The following is a 19,566-nucleotide window of genomic DNA, read 5'->3' as shown; positions in this document are numbered from 1 at the left end:
GGCATCATTTGCAAAATGGCTTCTCTCGTATATTTTTTATTGCAAAATGAACATATTTTGATGATAGAAACACTAGCAAATGACAATAATCAGAAGGAAAAGCAGAAAAGAAACCATCTATCACCCATATGACACTGATAATGCTCTGTAAATGGGTTCTGATGTTTTCCAATATTTTCCCTTATCAAAAACACCAGTCCATATTTACGACTTTGTAGTATTTTATCATGAGAAAATTTCATAACGCAAGTTTACAAACATCTCCGCAGTACACATCCCCTTCTGTGTATGTGTCTTTGCTGATATACCTTCCTTCTGCACAGTGTGTGGCGTGTCTTCACGGAAGTTCATACAGATTATTTGCTGATTATCCACCTCCGTTGTGTTTCTATGTGAATAGTATTCTTCTTTAGGTGTGTATTCTTTAATACTTTAATACTAATGTTGATAACAAATTCAGTGCAAAAATAGGGAGAGATTATATACAGTAGTCATGGCAGTGGCTGTACTGCCCTGTAATATCCAATCTGTAATATCCAATGAATCTCATTTGAGGCACTGTATTGAGCCTGGTATGACCCGCATAGGTTAATTTAATCAGTCGTGATAATATTGTTATAAGGACTCAATTATGTTTTACTGTGTTTGTTGAGCACTCACTCTGCATCAGGTATTGAACATGTGTTAACTTATTCCTCACAATAACACCTTTAATAGTTACACTATTACCCTATTTTGCAGAAGCATTAAACTCAACCACAGAACTTAATTAATTAGCCTAAGCCTGGAGCCTGCTTGGAGCCTGCACTCTCTCTTAGCCGCTGCTGCCAAAAGGCCTCGATAGAGAGAAGTGCTTTTCCAGTTCATTCCAACTTGGCAACTCTGATACCACAGAAAAGTATTTGCATTACAGGATACTGTGAGTGTGTCCACAAGGCAATTCACAAGTAAAATACAATTTAGGGCATGGAGCTGCAAACTGCACTTCTGGAAATAGTCTTGCTCTTATGTCAAGAAAGGAAATGACATAAAACTAATTTAGAGTTTGGCTTTAAGAAGATATATTTTGGACTATATTATAAATTATGATCCAGAAAGGCAGTTAAGTTACCTTTGAATTACTCAAAACTAAACAGAATGTACAAACGCCTGCTTAGAAAATTCGATCAGACTTCGACTAGTCGTTTAAAGATCCATAATATTTGAATTTGAAATTTATTACTGATGCATCTTTCCCAGGATGCCCAAATTCTTATTTTTTATTAAATTGATTGGAGTGACATTGGTTAATAAAATTATATAAGTTTCAAATGTACAATTCAGTAACACGTCATCTGTGTATTGCGTTTTGTGTTCGTTCACCACCTGAAGTCAGATCTCCTGTTGCCACCCAATTCTTACCGAGTGGCGAACACTGTCCGTTGGGAAAGCTGTGTGGTCTGGTGGGCAGCGTGGGCCCTGGAGTCGGACCGCCTGGCTCTGCCAATCCTCAGACTGACAATCACAGGCAAAACTCTTACCCTCATTTTCTCCTCTGTAAAATGGAATCGTAACAATCCCTGTTCCACAGGACTCTCTTAAAGATTCAATGAGAAGTTCATATAAAGCACATGGCACAGTGCCTTGCATATATAATAATAAATACGATTGTCGTTAATAATAATTACTGGACTTTCACACTGTCTCTAAACATGTGTCATCCTGGTCAATTCTACCAGCCAAAGGACATCCCTCTAGAGGTGCCCATCCAAAACCAGGTCCAAATGGAGATGGCTCGTTTTCCAGCTTAAGTCCTCCAGCTTTAGAAATCCTTGACTGTATTTCATGGGTCTCCCCCTATCCCTTTAATAGCAAAAAATATAACATGTGTGTAAAATTCTTAGAAACATGTTTTGGCCTGTGACTTATATTTATGAACGGCTTTTGTTCTTCAGGTCAGCTCCTAGAAGCTGCCGAGCATTATGAAGCGTTCCATCAGCTGACGCAAGGGCGGGTGTGGAAGGACGAGACGGGCCGCTTTCTCAACCTGTTGGCCTGCGAGAGCCTCCTGAGGACCTACCGGTTACTCTCAGACAAAATGCTGGAAAACAAAGAATACAAGCAGGCCATCAGTATTCTAATAAAAGCTTCTGAGATAGCTAAAGAAGGTAGGTGGAAAGAAACGCTCTCACGTTGCTTTCTTTAATGGGCAGACGCTGCTCCTCCCAAGAGCGACATAAAAATCAAGTGTTTGGGTGATTATTTTCTGTGAAATGCAACGACAAATGCCATCAATATACTTTTAAATTTCACTGTAAAACAGAGGTGCCTTAGTGCTGACAACAAGAAATCCATTAGTTTCTTGAAAGCTTTATCTCCAAAATTACAACCCTCTGGGAGTAGTGTTATAAAACAGTGAACCTATAATGACGAGGTAAGGTCATTCGCGAAAGTGTATGTGTGTGTGTGTGTGTGTTTCAGGTCATAATGTTCTTATAACTTTTCATCGTTGATAAATTTCTCATTGTCAGGTAATAGGGAAGATATGATAAATGTTTAGTTAGGAGGCAGAGGAAAATAGAACTCCATATGTTTTAGACCCTTACCTGTCAGAGTGTGGCCTTCGGACCGGCTCAGAATCTGCAGGTTAGCAAGATCCCCAGATCCCCAGCAAGATCCCCAGGTGATTCGTACACACAGTTGCAGCAGTGAAAATGCTTTTGTGAAAGCTGCTTGTGTCCTTCATATTTTATGTCATTTGCATTTATATAAAATATAAAGAAAATTTTGGAGCTTATTTTCATAAGCTTTTACTCGTGAAATGCAAGGATATTTTATTGCCATATAGTAATTTATGAATTACTATATTCATGTAGAAAAAAAGAAGTTATGCCTTCGAACTAAAGCCTATTGGCTCGTAGATATGTTAGCTCTATTGGAATAACAGTTGGCTTGTTTGGGGTAAGCAAGACTGATTTTCTGGGTGTGATTTTAATTTTCTGAAGAAGAAAAGTAAACAGCTTATTCTCCTTGTTAGGTCTTTTAATACCTTTAGTTGGAATAGCTGTAGTAATCACCCCCAGTGAAAGATGTATCTCATTGAGTGAACTGCTGTTGAATGGATGGCGATCTAGCACTTTCTCCCAAAAGCCTAAACACTGATAGAAATGGTTATCTCTTAGATCAATTTCAGCAGCTGACTTTAGTCGCGTGGAAAGTTATGCGGAATTTCAGGGTAAAGTCATATATGAATTAGGAAAAGGCATTTTACTTTAGGTTCACATATGCTAAAATGCAAGGTAGTCACAAAAAAAAGGGGGGTCCCTAGAGTCCTGAAAATAAAAAAAAAAAAATGTTTTCTTTAATATAAATGATTATTGACTGGGGCAGCAAAGTCAGTTTAATTTAACCCACTCTAACTACACAATCTAAGTAGTGTTTGTCATTTTTTTCCCTTTGGTAAATGTGTCCTTCGCCTTTACTAGTGGTGACATTTTCCTCCATTATTTTATTGCTTTCACTTTATCTTAACTGTGTCTCAACTAGTAAGCAGGAAAAGTTCTCACGCTTACTACTATTTTAGAAGGAATATTTGGTGTGATCCAATTGTGTAAATTAGCTGCCTCAAAATCTTTCTATCAACAAGAGTCGGTTTTTCTCTCCTCCTCTTTGCTAGTCCGCCCTTTATATAAAATTAGATGCCAGTGACGAAATACATCAGCACGTGCTCTTGCTAGTGCTTTAATATAGTTATACTGTTTAACACAGCAAGTACGAATCACATATAACTGACTTTTAATTGGCCAAGGGCCAACTTTCCTTCACAGCCTCTTCCTTCTACCCCCATCTTCCCCTGCCCTAGTCCCGCCCCAACCCCAGCACTCATAAACCTATACCAGAGATAGTGCCCAGCTGAATTTTAAGAGTGAAAATTCCCCAGACGGGATCACTGGCACCATCAACTCAGCCGAAGTGAGATCTTAAGGGTATAATTCTCTGCAATTGGTGAAACTGCTAGAGGAGGAGGAAAAAAAAATACTGTCGCCAGCATTTGTTAACCTGTTTTCTTGCAGTCTTCCAATTGAGCCATGCTTCACGAGTGCTAATTCACTGAGTGGTGAGAGCGAATGCAGCAGAGAGGGTTGCTAGCTCCTGCTGAAATCCATTATGGTTGGGATGCAATGTTCAGAAAGAAACCTAAGGATACTTACTTTTCAAATATCAAAAACCAGAGTGGCTCTGTCAGCATTTGCATTACCCAGGACTTAGGTGACATTGAAGGCCAAAGATTTCCAAAAGTAGAAAAAGGATAGTATTCTTTTTAAATATAAGTGCCTTTAATGATTTCTGTAAGTATATTAATTACATTTATATATTATATTTAGTATATTAAATGTAAATAAATTATATGCTATGAGATGGCATAATGTATGCCATGGTGGACCAGTATAGAAATGACATATACATCTCAAAATGATGGTACCGGATCGTGTATGTACAGGACAGCTCCTCGTAATCATGTTGCTAACACCCGGTAGCGTCTGTGATCCAGGTAAATTGTATTAACTCCAGCCCCGGTTTTCTTTATCAGTACATGGTTAGGTTGCAGGGATTATAGATAAATGTGTGCACTTTGTTATAATACCTTTCTACTGTTTTTAATAAGCTGGGATTCTGTTTGTTTTAATAGATCAATTTCTTTAAAGCCACAACAATTTTTCTACATTTTCACTTCAGGAAATGACAAAAAGATGGAAGGAGAAGCTGCCTATTACTTGGGCTTAGCACACTTGGCTGCCGGACATTATGAAACAGCATTAACAGTGAGTCGAAATGAACTTTTAGTCATCGCCACCTTTAATTTTCATTTTATCATATTTTATCGTATGTTGTTAAAAAGACGATAGAAATGGTCAGTGTACCTATTTAGGGAGACTAAAGCACAATAGCAATGTTCTAGGGGCATTAAAAAAAATTGATTTTATTGTTTATAGAAGATAGTATCAGTCAATTACCTCGAAGTGCTTTAGGAAAAATGAAAGTTAAACATATAGGGCGATGTGACTCTCTACACTCCCGCGTCACCAAGGACAGGAGGAAATGGGTTTAAATGACAGCAAAAGGTAAGTAGTAAAAAAAAAGTTACAGTAAACTTATAATACGATTTCGGGAAATTTGCTCAGACAAGATTGTCGATATCAAGCAGCAGAAGGGATCGCCCTGCTGCGTGTGGGTTAGGGGGAGGTGAGAGACAGGGCAGCAAAGTGGGGGGCATTGTTGGGCCCCCCATCTGAGAAGTAGCCTGCTGCATGATAAACATCAGTGTTTGCCTACTTTATGGCCAGGCTTGGTGTGTTTGTTCGGCTAAAACACAAACAAAACAATGTCAAGAAAGAAAAGCTGTCTTTTCTGTCTTATAGCTGAAATTATTTTTCTTTCATTCTTCTCTCATCTCTAATAAATTTAAAGCATAGCATCCTTTCATTTCACATACATCTCTTTACTAATCCTATTTAATGTGCAATATTGGCTTTATTTTCAGCCTTGAGGATCTCTTATTTGCTCTTTCAGATATTCATACTAAATAAGATTCCGTATTTGGAGTTCACATTTTTCGCTATTACCCTTTTAAAACTGGGTCATCATAGAAACAGGTTTTCCGAGATGGCACTTCTGCTTGATGTTTTTCAGTTAATGACATGCATTCAGTAGAGCTGAGTTCCAGGTACTTTGGGAAACACAGGCCAACAGGATGCACACTGCCCTTTAGGAACTAATTTAATGAAGGTGACCAACTTGTAAACATACCTATCATTCAAAGCAGGATGAACAGGGATTCTCTGAGTGCAGAGATAAGAGTGGTTGATTCCAACGCAGAACACCAGGTAGGTTGCACGGAAGAGATTTTGAGGTGCAAGATTTCTACAGGCAGAAAGTGTGAAAGTCGAGGATGATAGAACGTTAGACACTCTCACCCTCACACAGACATTCATTCACACGTACACAGCATGAGCATACTCAGTGCGTTTGGGAAGCAATGAATTGTGCACTCCGCGATGTTACAGTACGAGATCAAGTTTGAAAATCAGATGAAAACTAGCTTATGCTCGCTCGCTCACTCGCCCATGCTCCCCCCACCCCCGCTCTCTCTCGCACACACGCGCACACACACACACACACATGGGCAATGCAAGTACATGGCAAAATAAATTCAAACACAAGTTTACAGTGAAAAATAAATCTTCCTTCCACCCCTGTACTCAGTGTCACAGTCGTCTCAAAGGCAAATTTAGTTACAGTATTCTGGTTTACACATGCGCACGCGCGCGCGCGCGCACACACACACACACACACATAGCATATGCATATATGTTCTTTTTGTGGTTTACAAAATGAGTTAGCCTCTCCCATACACATGCGTGTAGACATGGCTCATTTCAAAAGGGCCTCATGGTATTCCGTGGTACAGTTGTCCCACAGTGGATTCAACCATCTCCTATCGGTGAGCATGTAAGTTATTTCCAGTCTGTTTTTATTGTAAAAGGTGTAGCAGCGAATGGCTGAGAGGTGATCTACAGAGTCCTAGAGGTGAAGATGCAAAGTGGAGATGAATTTATATTTTTATTTTTATTTCTATAATTCCTTCAAAGAATCTTCACCAGTTTACATTCCTGCAACAACAAATGCAGGTGCCTGCTTCCTCCCAAAATCTTTAAGAAATTGGGTGTATGCGTAATATATATTGTGAATATTTTTGCAGGCTCGTGTGTATAATTTTTCCATACTGAACTTTTAGATATGTATGTGGCCAAATTTATTAATTTCTTCTTTCACGACTTCTAAACATTCCTAGAAAGATTCTCTCATTCCAAGATTTTTTTAAACATCTCATGATGAGTTGTAAGGTCTCGAATGCTTTGTTGGGGAATGTGAAGCTCAATCTTTAAGCAATGTGGAATTTTGATGACTCACGTTGAGGCTGGTGACACAATCTCATTAATTGAGTCTCAACTATTTATCGAGCACCTTCTGTATGATAGGCATCATACCATGCACTGTATTTGATGTTTAACTTTGCAAGATAATGCTAGTGCTGTAGGATAGTCTAATAATGAATGTAATTTGTTACATCTGTTCTAGGAAACTAATACATAGGGTGATTAGAGAGAGAATATACATAAAATTTTAAAACAGTGCTTGCCTGGTATAGAACAAACCTTTGGTACTTATTAGCTTTTATTATTTTTACCCTGACCTAAGGCTCTGGATGTTAGAAGTGGTACTGAAGGTGGAGAGAAGGAGGCTCAGTAGTTCTGAAGGGCTGGGTAACAGACTGACTGTGGGAGATAAGGGAGGCGGAGGGACCCACATGGGCCTTAGGCTCTTGCCTGTGGAGCGAGGTGGATACTGGTGTCATTTCCTGAGGTAGAAGATGCTGAAGGACACCCGGGCTTGCAGGGGGAAATGCAGAACGCAGTTTTGAATATGTCAAATTTGAGATTTTAAGATATCCAAGGAGAGACCAAATACACGGTGGTATATATGGATCTGGAGCACAAAAGGAAATCTAGATTGGAGATACTGTATACATTTGATGCTGTATAAATGTGTAACGTTCAGCATATTGAAGCTGTGGAGTAGAGGAGATTTTCTAGAGAGAGTTGACATTGATGAAAGACAAAGACCTGTGTGAAGGGGGTACAAAAAAGACTAAGCAGGAGTGTCCTTGGAGGTGGGAGGAACCCCGGGAATCTGATGGCATATAGGCCAGGAAAACTGGGTTTGTCCAAAAGACCAAAATATGCAAACACCGGCCACCTCCTGTCCCAGGTTTTGGGCTGGAGTGAGAGAGCTCACTCCTTGCAGGTATTTGCAGTAAGAACTTAACCCTTTCCCCCAGTAAAGTAAGTACCTGAGTTAGAGTCGGGGTTAGTTAACTCTTATCATTGGATTCTGCAGTGAGTGTGGAGGCCTTAGGAAACCAGGCAAGCCATGTGCCAGGCCTTGGGCTCCCTACTGCACTCACTGTCCAGGAGTAACCTTTGCAAGTTGGGAGGAGTCAACTCTGTCTTCAGAACCCAGGCCTTGTTCACGGCAGAATGGTGTTGCCTTTTGGGAACACGGTTCACCCAGAACTGAGGACTTGCGGAACCAAGCATAAGATTTGGGCAGGACCCATGGGCCAGTGAAGGCTCCGTTGTCAGGTCTGGATACAAGATGCTGTGAGCAAAGTCGAGAAGGCATCAGATTCGTAGACGCAAAGCAGGAGGCAGGGAACATGTACCAGGGAATCACCAACGAATGGAAAGTTGGGGCTGGGGTGTGGCTGGGGAGGAGAATGGATGCTGAGCAGTTGTGCCCAGTTCTGGGCATAGGGTGTTCCCGCTCGGGCTGACGTCAGAGAGCAGCCTGTGTTCGCTCTTGCACTGAGACAACCCTATCGAACCTGACTTCCTGCTTCGATTTCAAGTTGAAGGCCTTCTCTTTTCGTTCTCTCCAGGATCTTACTTCGGCCACTTTTTCCTACTTCCTTTTAGAGGTACAACGACATTCTTCAGACTTCCATTTGAATCCCTTCTTCACTTTTTTGTTTCTGGACCTGGTAAAGATCATCATGTTACATAAGAGATCAGTTACCTCTTTGCAAACTACAATACGCCTTTCCATCCACATTCTCTCTCCATCTGACAGCATCATCTTAGAAACCCACAACAGGACTGAGTGCTCTTTATTTACATGATCAATTTATAAATTACATGGTCAATTTATAAATTGGATCGATTCCTTGATTGATTGATTGATTGATTGATTAGGTATCTGCCCAGTTATCTAATCACCAAGTAAAACTTCAACATAGGAAAAAGAAATCTCCTTCTGAAACCCTCTTTTGTCCCACTTTCCCAGCTGTGCGGAATTGTCAGCTCTGCCTCCATCCGTGTCAAAGCGCCGATGCTCCCTGGGGCACAGGGTGGCTGTGAAGATGGGGAGTGTGCCCGGTGCTCCGCTCTGCCGGGCGGAGCCAGCCCGAGGCGGCGCGTGGTTAGACGCAGCACTTCCCTTCCCCTTTCACATGTAGTCAGTCTAGCTTTAATTTTTATCAACTCCATACCCTGTTTCGATTTTCTCACTTGTGATTTAAGTTTATAATGTGGAATATTTTCACATTTCGGTATCTGGCCTCTGGATTCAGCATCCACCTCTCGTGAATTTCTCCCTTCCAATAATGTTGTTCAACTGTTTAAAGAGTTTTACACGATTTTTTTTCCCCAAGAAACGTGGCACGTGTAAATATTCCTGATTAATAGTTCTGATGATCTGAAACAGAAGAGGATTTGAAATTTTGCTAATGTATCTTAATTAAAGGCTTTAATTTAGTAATAAATGATTAATACATGTAATAGAAGAATATGCTGGCAGGTATGTGAATAGTTGAGTCATTTATTCCTCACTGATAGAGGGCTTTACTCAATGACAAAATAGAGCTAAACTAAAAACAAGTAGTGGATTTATTTAGGGCTAAAATACCTACTAATGAGGAAAAGGTATTTGGTGAAGAGAAGCAATAGCTACTCTAATAAACCTGTACAGGAGGTCATGGAGACCCTGACATTTAAAAAGGAGAATTCTACCTGCATATGTCAGGTACTGAGAAAAGAAATAGTGCTTGCCTTTGGCTATCATCAATTTAGACCTGTAAATGTTCCAAGTAGAGTAAATTCTGAATTTTAGAAGGCAAATGTATCTTATGAAGTCCTAAGCTTTCCAAGAGAAAAATATTTTACTAAAAATCACTTTTAAGTCCTGATGCAAAGTTGGGCTGGCTTCCACAATCAAATATAGCAAACACGAAGCTACTTTAAGAAAAAAGAAGGGCCTCCCTTAACACTTTGTTTTTATGCACAAATTTTCTCTTCTCTAATGCTACTCCCTGAGCACAGCTTTGTGAGGATTAAGTAAAATATGTGTGCAAAGTTTGTGGTGTAGGATGTAATATAGAGAAAACCGTAAATATTATATTAACATTAATATGCATAAAATAATTATTTTCCAACGTGCTACATGGTCATAGCTCTACAGAAATCACAATTTCTGGGTTTTGCTTGAGGCCCAAGCACTACCAAAGCGAGAGCATAGGGGAAAATGTTGAGTGTGTACGTGAGAGTCAGTGTAGTCAAAGGTGTTGGAAGTAGGAGCTTATTCAGAGACTACATTAATGAAAAAAGAGCATCTTTACTTTTTGTAGTCTAGTTCAAGTGCACACAGCAATAGCTCTCTAATCGTTTAGTGGTTAAATATTTGAACTGACAGTAGGTTTAGATATACAGCCTTTATAGGGGAAAATAACAAAATTTGCAAGAAACGTGTGAGACTTGGAGCAAGAAGACATGGACCCAAGTTCTGCCTGTCACATACTAGCTGTTAACCTTACGTTAGTCACTTAACTTCTCGGAGGTTCTGTTTCATTTGTAAAATAAGAATGTCAATGGCAGCATCACTGTATCTTTGTGAAGATCAAATGAAAAAAATATACGTTTACATTTTTAAACTATAAACAGTTTTCAAATGTGTTACTGTTATTACTACAGGCTATGGTATAATTAGCACTGAGTAATGATAACATCAATATTCTCTCTAGTAGGTAATATTTATTATCTATTCAAGGTGCCTGCTTTATACTTATGTTTTTGTTAACTGTAATTTACTAGACTTATGTGTAAATTATATAGTGCTTAAATTTATCTTCATACTGGCACTTATTTCTATAATGGGAATATGATAACCAACATTTAATGGAAAACTTTTTATTATCGATAACTTTTCTTGAGTAAAAAAAAATAGCATTTATATATATATATATTTAAAAGAATCTGAGTTATTTATTTAGTTAAAGATCAGAGCTATTCATTACCTATTAACTAGAAGTTATCTTTACTTGTGAACCATTAGACATCAGTACCTGAAATTGACCCCCCTGTGCTCCTTGGATGGCCCCAGGGTCTGAGGGCAGCTCAGATGCTGCATGGAGCAAGCTGCAGTCCCCTCCCCCAGACGACCGCTTGTCATCCTCCTGCGGACACGCAGAGTCCCCCCTGCAGCCAGTTTGCCTCCTGGTGCTGTGGCGTTTGTCACCCGCAGAGGAGGGCTCAACCTGAGCTTACTCAGGTGCAGGCTCAGGGGTCTCAGCATTCATTTTCTGCTGTACATCAGTTTTCCTCCGCTTTATCCTTTTGTCCCGTGGCCCACCTCAGGCAGTCTCCCGAAGAGTATGAAAGGAGCAGCTGTTACAGATCCATTTCCCCCAGTAGTTGCCACACAGACCTCATTCTGTTTGGCGTTACAGCCCCTCCGCGCACGGGCTCCCACCGCACTAACAGCACTGACTGCCTTTGCATTCCATACATTTGCTAAGTAGAGAAATGTTCAGGATGCTCATTATCTGTCAAGCAAAAGAAAGGTGATGGGATTAGAAAAACACCAGTGTAAGAAAAAAATAGTCATATTTCCTGTTTAAAAATGGATTTATTTCCAAACTGCATAGAATCATAGTGCTCAAAATTAAGAAGCAATTAATTTAAGGCATGGTGTCGGCATGCGTGACATATCTGATCTTATTTTAATACCTTTTCGAACAGTTATCCTTACTTGGAAAATAGCATTTTAAGTAGTTCATAAAAAATGTATTTTAATAATTTGGAGATTATGAAAATTAAAATGTTTTACTAATTTTGCTACTTTACTTTTGTATTTAAAGTCATGACCTTTCTAAAACATTAAAACAGATAGCCTTACAGTAATAATTAAACATATGTTTCTGGAGCAAAGATTGTTTTCAGGCTAGCATTTTAGTAAATAGAATGTTCTTTTTTTTATTTCCTCATTAATGGAGAGTTTAACTCTCTTTAAACCTTTTTCCAATTTAATTTGCCTAATGGTTCTTCTTCTTTATAATGCTACAGCTTAGGAAATAGCATGTGTGTTTTTTCTTTTTAAATAAATACATATGGTATTTGTCAAATAAATGACAGTGTTTGCCATTTAAATGAAAAAAGATGATAGAAAAATTAAAAACTCAAGATAAAAATAATAATGTATGTTTTTTAAAATAATAATCTGTAAGGCAAAAATTTATAAGATGTAGACTTTCATGGAAATAAAGAGGCGTTGTATGTCAGGAAAGGAAAGTTCATGGCCTGAATTAATATAAACACTGATATTCTAGTAATAAAACGTATTGATTTTTTTTAAAAAAATATGAAAGCTGGTTTTAGATTCCTTTGAGATCTGGAATACCACTTTCACCAAAACTTCGTGATTATTATTATTCATTATAAAAGGAAAGTGCCGCTAGAGTAGCTCTTTACAAAGCTGCTGAAATTTTTATTTCCAGTTATTCCCATTTTAAGGAATAGCGTAAAATTTTCTGATATTCATTTTGAGAGAAAATTTAATTTTCCTAATATTTATTTGGTTCATCCCAAAGAAGATGAACTTCAAGACTCTGAAAACTGAGGACGCTAATCAGCTATACCGAATAATGGTGACATATGGAACATAATGTACGTATACTCCTTAAAGTTCAAGGCCTAGCATATGAAAATGTTCTCTGGAGCAATAAAGCAACCTGCATAGTTCATCAGAAGACTAATTGTATGACAGACCTAGAGGCAACCGCACAGCTGTTAGCACGCAGTGATCTAGAGGCCGCAAAAGAAGAAGAGGCATCACACCTGCAAGAGCCCGGAGATGATTATAGGATTCGACGTGCTGAACAGCAATAGCGTGCGGATCATACTTCATCATTCTCGATTGAGCCAAATTATGTATTTTTCTTCTACAACACAAAAGGAGTAACTTCAGAAAGAAAAAATCTAATTCAGCACCTTGAAATTTATCCAAAATATTCTCAAATGTATTTGTAGTGTAGACAATTACTTGATCTTCAGTTACCAGCTACAGTCTTCAACATTGACTATAGGGTTTTTTCAGTGTAATTAGTGCTCACCAAAAATAACAGATTTTTAAAATGACATTAATACTATACTCCTAATAGTCAATCCATGTACTTAAAAAACTATTTTACTCAGTAATTTCAACTGTTTCCCTTAATAAACACACAAAAGTTAAGTTAATAACTAATAAACTGAGCTTAAGATTAAATCTCCATTTTTCCCAAGAATGTCCTCTACTGCCGCTCTCCTTTTTTTCTAAATGATAATGATGATAGCTAGGGGTCGTGAGAGCAAGGGAAGGAAGATAACAAAGAAACAAAGCAATCCACAAAATGATATTTAGTTCCTGAATAATTAAGAGTTAATTATATAAGTGCGCGCAACAGTTTTCATCTGTAAGCATTTCGAGGGAGAAGGTTAATATTCTTTTACATAAAAGCATGACTTAGAGGCAGAAAATTAGAAAGTCAAATGGCAGCGAAGGTCGGCAAGCACGTGAGGCGACGGGAAGTGCGGTTAGAAGTGGTAGCGGGTGGAGAGGGTGCCGAGGTGAGTGCGGGTTGGGGTGTGATTAGCCCGTGGGCGTCAGCCCCGCTCCACGGATGCTGTGGCGACACGTGACAGCGGGCCCGTGGGGAGAAAGGCGGGGAGGATGAAGGAGAAAAGGTTATTAAGAAAACCTGAGGGGGCACGCACAGACCAAGAACAGAAGTGTGTCCTGCTCTAAGGAGTGTGGATGATTCTGTGTGTCAGCGTTTCAAAATAAATAAATAACGTAAAATAACGTAACCACAAAGTACTTTTCATTGTAATCCGATTGCGTCTCGTGCATGGTTCTTGCTCAGATTCACGTTTTCAGATATTTTTGGCCAAGCTTACAAGACATTCTTTGAGTTCCTGTGAAAGCTGGGGCCACGGCAGGTGAACAGTTTAGGACTGCAGAGTGACAGCCGTGATGTCAATCTACAGTCGGTTCGGGTTTCTCCAGTAGCAGACTTCGAGACCTGCCTTTGAATCCGAGCAGTTTATTTGAGAGGTTCTACCAGCCACTTACCGCTGTGGATAGCTGGAGCTCAGTCCTGCTGGAGCGCTCTGAGAAACACCCTAGAAACCAGTCAGTCATCCCAGTAAAGGGGTAAGGGAGCTGCTGTATCTATCCAGCAATTCCCACCTTTCGTTGGTTGAGAGCTGCTCCAGGGACACTAACTCTCGGGCAGTTCTAATTTAGTTTACCAGGAGCCCAGCCATCGGACCGAAAGTTCCAGGTGTTGGCGTCGGCAGCCTGTTGCTGCGGAGTTGACAGGAGGGACCCTGACAGAGTCGGCTACATCCGTGCACGTCACTTGACTTCTATAGTTTCCTTTTCCGTGCCTGTAAAATGCCGTGAGGATTAAATGAGATGAAAGAGTAACGTGCCTGACACATAATAAGCATTCGACAAATGGTAGTTTTGTTCCACTTAAGGAAGATTGGCAATTTTGCATATCTTTTGGCTCTGGAATTACTATTTGAGAGTTTATCTGAAGACAATAATAATGTATATACATATTTAGCTATAACATTGTTTGCATGATTTTTAAGGTATACAGAGATTTAGCTGTAACCTTAATACACAATGTTATAAGCACAGTTTATAATGGTGAAAATCCAGAAACAAAGTTAATGTACAGTAGCGATTTGATTAAACATTATTGAGTATCCTATGACGCAATACAATGTAATGCAGACAAAAATGACACAATAAGTAAATATTTTATAACAGGAAAAGTATTATCCAAATGTTAAACAAAAAATCAGGTACAAAACAATGTACGTAATGACCGTACTTATATGTTTATATACATACAAATATATACATATAAGATATGTATATGTGAAAACACCAGAAACACAAAATTCTTTTCAGTGATCTTTGGAAGCCGGAATAATGGATGACTTTATTTTTTTATTTTTGGAGGATGGATCTATATTTCCCAAATTTTCTACAATTAACATACAGTAAGTCCTCACTTAACATCATCTATAGGTTCTGTGACTACAAGTGAAACTATGAGTAATGAAATCAATTTTACTATAGGCTAATTGATATAAACAAGAGTTAAGTTTCTATGGCATCTCGCCAACATTATAATGAAGCGATGTGGAATGAAACATTCTTGGAGGACCTGCTATGTTGCTTTGTAATAAGAAAAAAGTTAACTATTTCTTTTCATTCCATTTACATTTAAAGATTTAAATTAATGTTTTCAGTAGATTTTATATAGACTGTTCATAGTAAAAAGCTTCAGCATAGGATGGATAATAGCCATTAGTCATTTCAGCAGCTCTCAATCCAAAAAAATTAAAGAAATTCATTAAATACTTAACAAGTAGTAAAGGGCATTTAAAGATGACCTGATAAAGTGAAAAGATAATCATATAAACTATAAGGCAAAAACAACGAAATAGGGAGAAAAAGATAGTCCTACAGTTTTTGGAATCCTGAATAAATCTGGCCTAAGTCCATATAAACAAGAATGGTAATAACTCTGTTGATGATGGACCGTTGTTTGTTTTAAACTTCAGTTTGGTACTCACTGTTGAATAACAAGCCTGGGCACTTTATGCTCTAGGAGATTCTTACTATGCTGCATGACTGCGTTGTCCATGGGGTAATAAACATCTGACACATACTTGTTCCATTGTAATAGGGACTAAGAACTAGAGAAGCAACAGGGAAGCTCCATCTTATTTGGAGATTGAGGTGATGACATTTGAATTGAACCTTGCAAGATAAATGGTAACTGTCCCCCCAGTGGAGATAAAGAAGCATGAGTGAACAAAGGCGTGGGAGGTCAGAAAATGTGTTTTTGTCACGCGTGAGTGTTGGGTGCATGGCTGGAAAGACAGAGTGGTCCGCTGAGTTTTTCAAAGGGCCTAAGTAGGGCAGGAACTCGTTTTGTGTGAGGGACGGATTGAGAAGAGAGACTGGAGGAGGGAGGGCCAGTTGTGAAGCTCTCCTGAAATACTTCAGGTGGGGAGCGAACTCAGGTGGCAGTGGTACAGCTCACATATTTGAGACATTTCATAATTTTACAGTTTTTCTGTCAGGGGGAGATGAAAGTATAGAGACAAGATGGAGACAGAGATGAATCTGAAGTATATGTGCGAGTAACCCAAAGTACGATGGCTCTGTTAAATGAGATGGAGCCACAGGAGGGGAAGAAGCTGTCCAGAGGAACAGGGTGTTTTTAGTAGCAATCTGGAGGACTTCTGTTGGCTGTGTCTTCTAGAATGTTGCACCATTCCCACTGCCACCTTCCTGCTGCCTATGGCCTTGTCTCTAACCTTAGGGTTACAGATATCCCAGCCACCAGTGCCCTCTCTTAGCGAATCTCCAGGAGAGGGGCCCTAAGAAGCTAAGCCCATCAGATTGCTTACCTGATAGCTCTGTTTTTCCAAATCAGAGCCAGTCCTCTTTGGTGAGGTGCAGTTGGCCTGGGAACTTCCAGAGCCATGGAGGCAGCGGGCTGAGAGAATGAAGCTTACACGCAGAAACCGCGATGAGAAATGGAGAGAGCAAGTCCTCGTGACCTTTGAGCCCCTGGTTTCCCCTGTTGCTTCAATTAGATTGGGTGGTTTTTGTCCCCTGAAATCAGCTGAGCCCTGACTGGAACAACAGTCACAACTCATGTCTGTGTGATATGTGTCTGGAACTGTGCCGACCTGATTTTTTACGTGTTTTATCTCATTTAATACTCACAAGAACCCTAAGAGGCACGTGTTGGCATTTCCTGTTTACTCTCACTCCCATTTCATAGATGAAGAAGACTGAGACTTAGAGCAAATAACCCGCCTCCCCCGTCACAGAGTTGCAAACTCAGAGTCAAGACCAAAGCCACTCCTAATGGCTGATGCTGCTCATCTGGTGGATGCCAGCGAGATGATTTTAAACTCATTTGTTGAGTCTCATCACCAATCTCCCATATGAATTTTTGATAATGTTCATATCTGTTCTGCTCACTTAACTACTAATTGGCATAACTCACATTCTCTTATTTCCGTCCATTGGAAGTTATTGCTGAATGCTATTTAAAGCCTGAAAAAAGAAATCCCCTCTCTGCTGCTGGGCCAGTTCAGTCAGGACAGAGTTTGATGAAAGGGCAAGAAGACACAGGAAGCAGATGTGGCAAGTGGCATCAGACTCGGAATGACCCACTGCCCTGTAGCTTCTCCAGACAAAGGAATGCTGGGAATTCTCACCTTTCATTTCTCATTTCTGTCTCTCTTACCCTCCACTGGCATAGAGTCCATGGGGTACCATGATTTCTTCATTAATTATGACTTAACTGCCTAGCTGAATTTGCCTTGTTTTCTCTGGATGTTTTGTTGACAGTAAAATACGTGAAACTCTAGAGTTAATGCCCATGGAAACAGAAAAGGTAATAGTTTTTGTTTTTTTTTTTCAAAATCAGTGTGTTCAACACATTGTTGCTACGGTCCCCAGTCTCTTCTTGCTCCTGATGCGAATTTGCTGTCTACTAACAGCTCTCAGTAAATGCAAGGGAATGAACACAAATAGTACTGTTTCTTAGATTTTCAGTTGACAAATCTGGGAGGTCAGAACACTTATAATTTTGGATAAAACAAAATAGGGGGAGGCAGCTAGGATTCTTCTCTTAGATTTCAGTTCTCTCTTTTACTGTCTTAACCATTATCATGGTATGATATAGTGGTTAAAGACCATGGCCTCTGAAGTCACTTCACCTGGCTCCAAATTCTGGTCCTGCCACTTCTAATCCTGTGACCTTGGGCGAGTTACTTAACCTCTCTTGTGCCTCAGTTTCCTCCTTGGCAGCGTAAAGGTTATACTAGTACCTAACTCATGAGTAGTTATAAGGATTAAATGGGTTAATATGAAGAAAGCACTTAGAATTATATCTGGCATACTGTACTCTCCCAATAAATGCTGGTGAATATCACAGAATGGTAAAAGTATGATCCGCTGGGTTATTGCAGGGATGATGCGATTCCTGAGCCCACCGCTGACTTACCAGATCAGAGCCAACTCCCTCAGCATCTTGCTTTGTAAAATGAAGATGCTGCTTATTAATATAGCATGTTGATAAAAATTCCAATAGAATAGTAAAGAGATGATGGTTTATTAGTCCTTATTATCGTACTGCAAATGATTTAACTATACATTTTTCTTAAATTTAATTAAACATATTCATTTTCCCTATGAGCTTATATTAGCTTACAGCAGAGTGACTGTTTATTACGTTCATTTTATATGTTTATAATACCATAGATATTATAAAAATAAACATTCCTTTTAAAAATATTATGTAAATAAACATTAATATTTGTCACAAGTGTGCAAAGCCAAAATTACTTTTTAATTGTTTATTATAACAGATTATATGGGAATGGAAAAGTACTATCCAAGTAGTCGCTATGATCTTCAGAGCTGGTTTTGAAGGTGATAGAGACCACCAGGTTGGGAGTCAGACCTCCTGGGTTCTGGGTGTGGTTTTGTCACCGAGTTCTTTGGCCTTGGACAAGCCGTTAACTTTGGTTCAGTTTCCTTAACGGCATCGTTGCAGGACACCATTGTTGTAATAACTGGTTGACAGTTGGACAGGTGGTACCAAAAGGAGACTTAACTTGGAGCCTACATGGTGGCAATGTCAGGCACCCCCTTGGCACTCGGTGGCAGAGAGGAGCGCCGTCTCTGAAATCAGGCAGCCTGGGTTCAAGCCTTTTCTTGATTACTTACCACTTGTATGACCTCGGCTCACTGGCTGTATCTCTTTGTGCCTCAGTTTCTCCACCTTTAAAAGGAGATGAGAGTAAGTATTAATGCCCACTAGCGGGGTGCTGAGAAGATTAAATCAGTTATGTGTAGTCGTGAGAGCAATCTGTAACTTAGTAACCCCGCACATGGCTTTGGAGCTCCTGTGGCCGAGCACTGCTTTACACTTGGAATACAGCGGTAGCAAAACAGAGATCTCTGTCCCCCTGGACATTCCGTCCCACAGAGAAAGACAGATAGTGAGGATTAGACATAATAAACAAATAAATTAAATAGTACGTTAGGGAATAATAAGCACTATAAAAAAAAGGAAAAAATACAACAGAAGAATGATTCAGGAGTGCCAAAACTAAGGGGTGGGTTGAGGGGATTTTAAAACAGGCGATCAGAGAAGGCCTCGTTGAGAAGCTGACATTTGTGAAATGTCTGGAAGCAAACGAGTTAGCCATGCAGATGCTTGAGGGATGCACCTTCCAAGCAGAGGTCATGGTCAGGGCCTGAGCCCTAAGGCAGTCATGTGCCTAGGAGGCTCGGGACCAGTGGGACAGAGGAGAAGCAAAGGGGAGCGAGCGGTAGGAGCCAACGTCAAAGAGATAAGGGGTGAGTTCACGGAAGGCCTTGTGGGTCATTATAAAGCCAGGTGTTTTTTCCCGAGTGGAAAGGGAGTCAGTCATTGAAGGAAGAGGAATGGCGGAATAAACACTCGATATTAATTGTTACTATTATAATTAAGCCATGTGATGAAAAAACTAGCAACTGCTAATAGGCAAAGCTAGAACCAGGCAAACATGGAGCTAACATCTAGCTGTCTGATGCGGGGCTGCTGTGGGTACCAAGTGGCAG

The 19,566-nt window shown here is 39.7% G+C and overlaps 1 protein-coding gene across 4 annotated transcripts in view; it reads left to right on the top strand.

The window, feature by feature from the left end:
* TTC29 (tetratricopeptide repeat domain 29) overlaps window positions 1-19,566 on the top strand; it is a 163,082-nt gene that overhangs the window by 62,167 nt on the left and 81,349 nt on the right. For all 4 annotated transcript variants that reach the window (XM_016158901.2, XM_016158897.2, XM_016158904.2 and 1 more), the window contains 2 exons: window positions 1,935-2,147; window positions 4,717-4,802. In XM_016158901.2, the coding sequence (XP_016014387.1) occupies window positions 1,935-2,147; window positions 4,717-4,802 (299 nt within the window). The remainder of the gene's footprint in view (window positions 1-1,934; window positions 2,148-4,716; window positions 4,803-19,566) is intronic.

Source organism: Rousettus aegyptiacus, unplaced genomic scaffold, assembly GCF_014176215.1.
Source record: "Rousettus aegyptiacus isolate mRouAeg1 unplaced genomic scaffold, mRouAeg1.p scaffold_m13_p_16, whole genome shotgun sequence".
Lineage (NCBI taxonomy): Eukaryota > Metazoa > Chordata > Mammalia > Chiroptera > Pteropodidae > Rousettus > Rousettus aegyptiacus.
The sequence above is the reverse complement of the archived record's forward strand: the minus strand, read 5'-3'. Positions and strand labels throughout refer to the sequence as shown.